Source organism: Vitis vinifera, chromosome 10 (genome assembly GCF_030704535.1).
Source record: "Vitis vinifera cultivar Pinot Noir 40024 chromosome 10, ASM3070453v1".
NCBI classification, from domain to species: domain Eukaryota; kingdom Viridiplantae; phylum Streptophyta; class Magnoliopsida; order Vitales; family Vitaceae; genus Vitis; species Vitis vinifera.
This window is the reverse complement of record NC_081814.1, coordinates 7,034,274-7,043,916: the sequence shown is the minus strand read 5'-3', so window position 1 is coordinate 7,043,916 and position 9,643 is coordinate 7,034,274. Positions and strand designations below refer to the sequence as shown.

Sequence of the window (9,643 nt, the reverse complement as noted above, 5' to 3'; positions counted from 1 at the left end):
ATTGTTCTTCAATCGTCTTTACCAATGGCTACCCAATTGTTCCAAGAAGCAAGGCGGATGGATTTTATGGGGAAAGACTCAGCCTGGATAATTACAGATAGCATTTCAAGCTTCCTGGATTCCATGGACACCTCCTTTATCTCCTATATGGAAGGGGCTCTAGGAATCAAGTCCTACTATTCCAAATCCAATAGGCCCTTCCAAGAATTCTCTGCCCAGTTTCAGAAAAATTTTAAATCTGAATACCCAGAGGAAGACAACGCCCAGCCAGGAATTCATGCACTACGAGCATATGATAGCATTGCTGTCATCACACGGGCCCTGGAGAGATTAGCTGATGATACTAATACTCCAAAAATGTTGTTAAAAAATATATTATTAAGTGACTTCAGTGGTTTAAGTGGAACAATTAATTTTTCAAATTCAAATTCGTTGCCATTCATTATTATAAACATTGTTGGAAAGGGTTACAGGGAGCTTGATTTTTGGACACAGGACTTGGACAACCCTTTCAGCAGAGAAGGTGGAGACAAAAATAGCGGTAGAAACACCACAAGGATTTTGGAGGGTCCAGTGATTTGGCCAGGGTACCTAAAACGTGTCCCCAAGGGATGGGAAATGCCCACTGATCCAAAACCATTGAAGATTGGAATTCCAGCTAACGGCACTTTTAAAAATTTTGTGGAGGTGGGCGAAGCTCAAATCGAGCCTGAAAAAAAATATACTGGTTTCTGTATTGATATTTTCCACGAGGTGTTAAAAATTTTGGAGCAAAACTACTCTCTACCCTACGAGTTCCATCCAGTTGTTGGCACATACGATGAGCTGGTTGATTGTGTTTACAACAAGGTAATTACTCCCATCCCTAGCTTTTGCTCTTTAAATAGTTCTCAATAATCCTGATATTCCCCACACTGGAATTAAATCTCAACTTCACATTTGCGTCCATGATTTATGTTGTGATTTCATCAGTAAACCTTCTTCCTTTTCTAATGACTCAAAAAAAGCTTGTCTGGCTTACTGACCCACTTAACATGTGGTTGGTTTAAATGAAAATCAAAGTCAGACTGAACCTCATTTCTCTCCTAGTTAATATTTGCCTGTTCTACTACAGCAAGAGCACAAGAATTTAAGGAAGTTTTATGTGGAAATATATATTTCCCTAATTAGGTTTTTCAAACCCTTGAAACTTCTCAATTTTCATGCCTTCCAAAGAACTGCTCAGTAGACTTTTCTGGTATATTAGGTTTTGAAGAGGACTGCTCAGTAGACTTTTCTGGTATATTAGGTTTTGACTTCATCCCCATGAAACAGCAGTGAACATAGTACTGAAGATTAACTCTCAGAATTCATGAATCATACTTTGTATTTGTTTCAATCATTTGTTTCTGATAGAAATTTTGTGCCTGTCTCTTGTGAATCAAATACATGGAAGACCTATGATGCTGTGGTTGGGGATGTGACAATACTTGCCACCCGTTCAAAAAAAGTGGAATTCACAGTGCCATATGCTGAGTCGGGATTGGTGATAGTACAAGTAACGTCTGAAGAACCTCACAAGGCATGGATGTTCCTGAAGCCTTTCACTAGGAAAATGTGGGTAACCACTGGTGCACTCTTGGTCTACACCATGTTCATAGTTTGGGCAATGGAGTACCAATCCAACAATCCGGCATTCAGAGGCCCATGGAGGAGTCAGCTTGGGACTGCTCTTTGGTTCACCTTCTCTTCTCTTTTCTTTGCTCATAGTAAGTATTAGTATTAGTATTAAAAATGGAAGAGATTTTGGTTTGCTCAATAATTAAATTACTCAGAAAGCTAGCTGTTGTTTCATTTCCCAGGGGAGACAATTCGTAGCAATATTACTCGAGTAGTGATAGTGGTGTGGCTGTTTGTAGTCTTCATTTTAACCTCGAGCTACACTGCTAGTCTCTCTTCCATGCTCACTGTCCGACGACTTGATTCCAATGTGATGGATATCGAATGGCTAAAAGCTACTAGGTCTGTGGTTGGTTGTAATGGTGCTTCATTTGTGAGGAAATTCTTGGAGAATGTGACTAAATTCGAAGCGGCTGATATCAAGAATATTAGCAGCCAATACCAATACCCCGGCGAATTCCATAGTGGGAATATCTCAGCTGCCTTTCTTGAACTTCCTTATGCGAAAATTTTCACTAGTCAGTTCTGCAAGAATTACACTGCCGGTCAACCCCTCAACAGATTCGGAGGATTAGGCTTTGTGAGTAGTAACTCGAACTCTTCCCCATTTGCATTTACTAAATTTTTCTTACAATAATTGCTTGAGGGAGGAAAGTTTAGGCCACCAAATGTATGGAGTGACCCAAACTGATTTCCCTTGTCGATGCCCTTTTTCCCAAAAGAAAATTGGCCCATCCTTTGTCTCGGGGTGTAAATTAGGCCAAGCTTTGCTCAGTGGAATAGAATAGTATATTGTATATGGAATTTGCTTAGGATTCTTATAATGAAATCACTTTTGGCCATTTCTCCCTGCAGGCCTTTCAGAAAGGCTCTCCACTAGCTGCTGACTTCTCTGAAGCCATCCTAACCCTATCTGAGAAGGGGAGAATAAAAGAATTAGAAGATAAGTGGTTTCCTCGTTCTGCCGAGTGTTCCACCACCGAAACTGATGAACTGAGCCTCAGGAACTTCTGGGCTCTCTACCTTTTATGTGGCGCCACTTCCACCCTCTGCTTTCTACTATTCCTCCGTCGCCTGCTCATCGAGTTTAAACGCCACCAGGCATCCAGAAGTGATGCAAGCCCAAGTGATGAGAGTGTCTGGATGAAGACTGTTCAATTGGTACATTTCTTTCATCATGGACACACTGAGATTCCTGATGAAAGACCGTCAAATTTGTCTCCCTGTCCCGCCGGAGATGAATGGAGCTCTCCAAGGTTGTCACTAGAGAGCCCTTCTGATGCCCCGGAGCCTTCGGAGGCCTCCCCACCTACTGCGACTATGAACTCAAGGGTGAACGCTTCTGATGTGCTGGAGCCTCCTGAGACCTCTCCCCACAACCATGTACCCTAGATAGAAACCAGCTGTTGAACTTGTGTACTACTAGTTTACTCAGATTGAATAAATAATTGATTTTTGTAAATACAACTATATGTTATAAGATCCTATACGTGCATTCTGCAAAACAATTTTTTTAAATAATACATTTATAAATGGAAGATGGAAGTATAAAGATAATATTAAACTTGCAATAAGCAATATGACACTATGACATTAAAAGAATACAATTATTATTAAGCTTGATATGTCATTTTGGTATAACTGGAAGCCAGTGGTCCCAAAAGACCAGAAAGCAAGGAGGCTGAATGCAATTGCGTACCAACCCTCATCTTTGAGAACAGCAGGGATAGTCTATTCATGTAATACAGAATAATAATGTTTGAAGATGCATACTCAGGTCTTCTCAAATTTATGAATGTTCCACATAGATCAAAATATTTCTTTCTCAACGTAAAACTTAGGCCATTTTATCAAATTTGAAGAATCTAGCTCTTAAAGCTACATTTATCCACTTTCACACAAATGTACATGCAAAAAGCAAACATTCAAAGATTTTTAACAACAGCCATGTGCAAATTTTCTAAACAACATTGGTTCTAGTAGGCAAAATTAGAAAGGATTGAGAAACCAAGGCCTCAAGTCATCTGGAGCTTGTCAAAGTAGAACAGCTCCTGAGGAACTCTATCCAGTGTTGGTCCTCAGTGAATCTAAAAACTCATTGGCTGCCCCTATATAAATAAAAAAATTGTTCCAATAGAAGAGAGATTTAATACATCAATGACTCTTGTTCATATCCTTCTGATTCATACTAACTCCATCGTTCAGATGGTTCTGTTACACAATTTGGATGGGAATCAAAGCTACCAGTGGCTCCTTCCTCGCCCACGCCCTCCCCACCCTCTGCCTCTGCCCCTTATACCACTTCTTCCACCATGGGATAAACCTTCCAATGCCCTGTTAACTAGCTGGTTTTGCAAACCACCAGCTCCACGGCCCTTTTTTGCTGCAGCATTGCTGGCACCATTCGTAGTACTTGCAGGTCGTTTTCCTCTGCACCAAAAAGTTCATGCAGAATAAAGTGAGCAAGAAAACTCTTTGCAGAAAAGATCAAGCGGTAAAATATCCTCATTTTGAAGGTTAACATTTCTAAAAACAAGCAAGTTGTTAAAGGACAAAGTAATTGCGTATCCAAGCTGCAGTTGCTTCCACTGCATATCTAAGCTGCTAAATTGGACAGCAGTGTGTGAAAACTCCATAAGTAACATAAAGGAAGGTCCTCTTATCACACAATTCAAAACTATCCTCTCCCAAGAAACCAATCTAAATAAGGCCATGGAATCAAGCAGCAAAATTTATGAAACTTAACCAAAGAGCTAATCTTATTAAAGTAACCAAAGAAAATAAGAAAAATAAAAAGAAGAATGAAAAGATGAAAAATAACAGACTAAGATCCATGGTTGTCATACCCAGCTGCCATTGCAGTTGAAGGCACAGAAGGTTTTGTTGCTTCCTTCCAAGAGAGGTTGATCCTCTTATCCCCAATAAATGAAGGTGATTTTGAATGCAATGGCTGAGTTGTAAAGGATCATGAGCAAAATCAAGTCAGTCTGCATATGCATACCTATTTATATGACATACACTGATAAACATGTATTTACAAGTAACAGAAATTTAATTCCCTTTCACCTGTGTCATAGCCAGAATGTTATTGCAGGTTCTCAAACCAGTTGTAGTATTCTGCTTTTGGGTTTTCTGTAGATTATGGAGGAATAAAGTGGTAAGTGACACAACAAATGAATATCTCAACAGGAGACCACACAAGTTTCAAATAGTAAACTTACAATGTTATCCTTTGCTTCATCAGATTTAGCAGCAGCCATTGCTTTATTGTGCTCAGCCATTCCCTGAGTTAACTTCTTCATAGTAGCCCTAGCTAGCTCTTCCACATGAGTCAGCCTGTCTCATCAAGGAAAAAGATGTTCACCATGTTATAACTACTAAAGTTTTTCCTTCAAAAAAACCAGAGGAAAACAAATACATGCAATGATGCAAGGTAAACCTATCGAATGAAAGCTTAAGATTCAGGCACAAATTGGCTACATTGGTTCCTTTGGCTCTAATGGAATAAGGTTCAGCTCCCCATATGTGATTAGTGTAAATAATTATCCACGTATTGACTGTTCATCATTAAAGCTGTTTAAAGGAGTTTACCTCCTAGAGCAATAGCATGGGCTTCCACAGTTGAGGGCAATGTTTTAAAAGGCTAAAGGCAGTCTTGAGGTGTTTTGCTCAAATGAGGCAAAGCATAAGCCTCAAGGCAAAACAAGGCGCCTTTAGCCTTTTCTGAGCTGTAAAGTTGCCTCTTCTGTGGATAATGGGAGGGGGTGAGGTTTTAGAATGACAAGCGGCATGGTGTGATGTGGTGTGATGATGATCAATTGTGCATTTCTTTTCCTCTCTTTTTTTTTTGATACGTAAGAAAAGAATTGTATTGCTAAGAGGCACTAAAATAACGACTCAAGATGTGTAGAAAAGAAAGGGAAATACTCACCACCTTACAAGTAAAACAAAAAACTGTCCATAAAGATGTACAAAAAAACCCCTCCCTCATCGGGAACCCACCCAATCAATGAACTCAACAAAGATGGAGGGACCATCTTTTATAAACAACTTAGTCTCCAACCAAAGTGCGTTAAGAAAAGAAGTTTTCAGCCTTTGGATGGACAACGCCTCATCTTCAAAGGCGATTATATTCCTAGTCTTCCAAACAGTCCAAAAAATGCAATGAGGACCCGCTCTCCAAACAGTATTGTGTTTCTTACCCAAAAAGGAACCAATCCAACCCAATAAGGTTTCCCTAATCAATGACGGGAACACCCAAGACACTCCAAAAAGGGTGAAAAGCATCACCCACAATGCTCTCGTCTTTTCACAATGAAGAAGGAGGTGGTCAATGGATTCCTCTTCCACTTGACAAAAAGAACATCTATTTGCTAAGTCCCATCCCCTCTTTTTAACTTGGTCCAAGGTTAAAACTTTACCCCAAGAAGCCTCCCAAGCGAAGAAGCTTACTTTTGGCTGCACACACGACTTCCAAATGTTCTTCATTGGAAACAAAACTGAGGAGCCTGACACTAGGGCTTTGCAAAGTGACTTTGTCGAAAAAATTCCATCCTTTGTTTCCATACACTGCGTCCTATCCTTCCTCCATGATCAGTTTCTGACCATACAGGCGTAGCAAAAAGCCCTCCACCTCTTCCATCTCCCAATCGATAAAGGACCTAGTAAAGCAAGGACTCCAACGCCCCCCACTTGCTGTCCCAAACCAAACATCCTTCAACCAAGCTTTGATTGGATCAACTAAAGCGAACAAGGAAGGGAAGGAAACACACAAAGGTGTATCCCCACACCAAGTATCCTTCCAAAAACTCACCCTTTGGCCATTCGCCATCACAAAGGAGAATCTACTGTTGACTAAGTGCCCAAACTTCCTAATTGCTTTCCACAACCCTACACCATACCCCTCTCTTACATCCCAAGAACACCACCCTCCATTTTCCTCCTCATATTTCCCCCTAATTACTTGGTTCCATAAAGCCCTTCTCTCCTTCGCAAAACGCCAACTCCATTTGCAAAGGAGGGCCTTATTAAGTGTAGAAAGGCTCTTAACCCTCAAACCCCTTTTCTCTTATCAAAACAATTGTTGTCCATCTTACTAAGTGAGGTCTCCGGACTAAAGTCCCACCTCCCCACAGGAAATCTCTTTGAATCTGCTCCAACCTTATCCTGACCCCCTGGGTAATTGAAAAATAAACATAAGGTAAATAGGCAAGTTGGACAGCGTACTCTTGATCAAGGTAATTCTCCCTCCCTTAGAAATATATTGACGTTTCCACATAGCCAGTCTCTTACGGAATCTCCCATCCACTCCATCCCAAATTGCCACAGACTTGAAGGGAGCACCCAACGGCCTCCCCAGGTAAGTGGAGGGTAATCTTCCCACCTTACAACCAAGCTCCGAAGCCAACTCCTCCACATTCTCCACAATGCCCACTAAGAACAGCTCACTTTTATCCAAATTAACTTTCAGCCTTGATATAGCCTCAAACCACATAAGAAGCCAACTCAAGAAGATGATTTGGTCCTCATTGGCCTTGCAGAAAATCAGAGTATCATTAGCAAAAAGCAAATGGGAGATTTTAACCCCTTATCCCCCTTTGCCCCTAACCTGGCAAGGTGACAAAAAGCCTCCATTAACAACTCTTTTTATAAGGCAGCTGAGTGCTTCCATCACTACCACAAACAGATAGGGAGAAATAGGGTCTCCCTGCCTTAGACCCCTAGAGCTTTGAAAAAAGCCCGAAGAAGTGCCATTAATAAGAACTGAAAATCTAGCAGTGGACACACACCATTTTATCCACCTAATCCATTTCTTCCTAAAACCCATTTTTTCCAGAACTGAAAACAAGAAAGGCACTCCACATGATCATACGCCTTCTCTAAATTCAGCTTGCAGAGAATTGTTCCTCTCTTGCTCTTCATAATTGAATCAATTGCTTCATTTGCAATAAGCACTACATCCATAATTTGCCTACACTCCACAAATGTATTTTGGGCGTTAGAAATCACCTTATTTAACACAAGTTTTAACCTATTAGCCAGTACCTTAGCCAACCACTTGTACAGCCCTCTCACTAGGCTGATAGGCCTTAAATCCCTCAAGTCCTCTACATCCCCTCTCTTTGGGATCAACACTAAGAAAGTTGCATTCACACTCCTAACAAAACAACCATCTTCATAAAACTCCTCAAAAAAATTCATCACTTTATCCTTAAAAAACTCCCAAGAAAACTGCCAGAAAGCATTGGAGAAACCATCCGAGCCTGGTGCTTTGTCTCCACTAAAATCTGACAGAGCACCAAAAATCTCCTCCTCTATAAAAGGTTTCTCCAGCCCTTCTACCTCCATAGAATCCAGCCTCTCAAACGATAGAGCACTTAAGCTGGGTCTCCACTCACCAGTGGTAGAAAGCAACTTCTGAAAAACTCTACCCACTTCTTCCTTTATATCACTGTCCTCAGTGATCCATGTTCCATTAACTTTAACTTTGGCCATTTGGTTCCTTTTTTTGTGCGCATTAGCCATTCGGTGGAAAAAGCTCGTGTTTTTATCCCCCTCCTTCAACCAGATTTCCCTTTATTTTTGTCACCAATACGTCTCTTCTAAAAGAGCTCACTTCTTGTAATTCTCCCTAACTTCTCTCCTAAAATCCTCCTCTTCCAAAGACAGTGATCGATAACTTTCCTTTGTATCCCAAAAGTTTACACTGTTCAAGGCTAAAGCCTTCTGAACTTCAATCTTCCTAAACACTTCCTTGTTCCAGTTCCTTAGAAGAGGTTTTAGAGTTTTCATCTTTTGAACTAGAGCAATCTTTGGAGAATAGATGTTTCCTTTATCTTACAAAGGAAGAATCTATTGATCACATCGTCATCCACTATGATAGGTTAAGGGTTTATGGCATTTATTGTTTTCTTAGTTTGGTGTGTTGTGGGTGCTCCCCTCATCGGTAAGAGAGATGTTTTTAGGATGGCACTATTCTTTCATGGGTCAAAAATGGAGAAAGGTGTGGTGGGTTGCTCCCTTATGTCTTTTTTGGACAATGTAGAAAGAAAGAAATAGTAGAGCATTTAAAAATGAGGGGCATTTAGTTCAAGGGCTGAAATTGTCTTTCCTTTGTAATATTTGGGCATAGTATAAGTTGCTTATAACTTTAAATCCTTCTTCCATCGTAGATTTTGTTGATGGGTTGGGCTCTAGTTGAGGAAGTTTTTTTTTTTTTTTTTTTTGTCCCTCTCTATTTTTTTATGGCACTTTTAAGCATTTTATGTATACTTCCTATACTTTAGGACGCTCTTTTGGCGTTTCTTTTTATAAAAATTTCTCTTTTTTATTTATCAAAAAACAATGCACAAGCCTCAACTTTAAAAAATAATAATAATAAAAAGAAAAAATCTTAAGAATCAGTAAAATACTAATAAAATCACATGAAAATTAAATGATGAGAAAACCATACAATGTAAAATAATCAAATTAATGTATGTCATTTTCAATAGCTTCTAATTTAGTTTTTATTATCTCTTCTAAAATCCAACTCTCTTAAGCATTTATCAAATAACCTTCAAAACTACCATCACTATCACTAGTAGGATCATCTAATGAATTATGATTATATCTAATTGCTCTATTATCCTCTCCATCAATGTTAATGTCAACCCATTTTTTCTTCTTTATCCATTAATTACATTGATCTTTTTTCCTTTATCCATCTATAATAAGATAATGACTATATATAAGCTCGGTCACTTTAGTGACCAACAATTCTTTTATTTCTTCTTCCCAATTCCTTCATTTCATTTCCATTTAAAGGGTTAATTGGTAGACATTATCTTGTTCTTTAAAAGAACAATTCTTTATTCTTTAGAAGGTTTAACCTCAATCTTGGATGCAAGACAAAACTTATAAATCTATATCAAAACCTCATAATGGCATATGTCATTACAACCAATAATTTTGTGGTTTAACCTATTAACAAATGTATACAAAA

At 39.3% G+C, this 9,643-nt stretch overlaps 2 protein-coding genes across 3 annotated transcripts in view; one reads left to right on the top strand and one right to left on the bottom strand.

The window, feature by feature from the left end:
• LOC104880541 (glutamate receptor 2.7) lies at positions 1–3,121 on the top strand. Its single transcript, XM_019222622.2, has 4 exons — positions 1–849; positions 1,436–1,748; positions 1,842–2,239; positions 2,515–3,121. Exons 1-4 carry the CDS (start codon positions 25–27, stop codon positions 3,049–3,051), a joined length of 2,073 nt encoding a protein of 690 aa, XP_019078167.1. The 5' UTR covers positions 1–24; the 3' UTR covers positions 3,052–3,121.
• A 355-nt stretch (positions 3,122–3,476) lies between these two features.
• LOC100248777 (apoptosis inhibitor 5-like protein API5) overlaps positions 3,477–9,643 on the bottom strand; it is a 47,633-nt gene continuing 41,466 nt past the window's right edge. For both annotated transcript variants that reach the window (XM_002272666.5, XM_010657181.3), the window contains exons 13-16: positions 4,881–4,995; positions 4,726–4,791; positions 4,506–4,609; positions 3,477–4,089 (exon numbers count right to left, since the gene is read on the bottom strand). In XM_002272666.5, coding sequence (XP_002272702.2) covers positions 3,900–4,089; positions 4,506–4,609; positions 4,726–4,791; positions 4,881–4,995 — 475 coding nt within the window. In that variant the 3' untranslated portion in view covers positions 3,477–3,899. The remainder of the gene's footprint in view (positions 4,090–4,505; positions 4,610–4,725; positions 4,792–4,880; positions 4,996–9,643) is intronic.

What these genes read in the sequence shown, in the direction of transcription:
- LOC104880541 (XM_019222622.2), top strand. Translation starts at nt 25, where the DNA reads ATGGCTACCCAATTGTTCCAAGAAGCAAGGCGGATGGATTTTATGGGG. An exon ending in TTGATTGTGTTTACAACAAG is followed by an intron (nt 850 to 1,435) that starts GTAATTACTCCC and finishes AATACATGGAAG; the next exon opens with ACCTATGATGCTGTGGTTGG. An exon ending in TTCTCTTTTCTTTGCTCATA is followed by an intron (nt 1,749 to 1,841) that starts GTAAGTATTAGT and finishes TTCATTTCCCAG; the next exon opens with GGGAGACAATTCGTAGCAAT.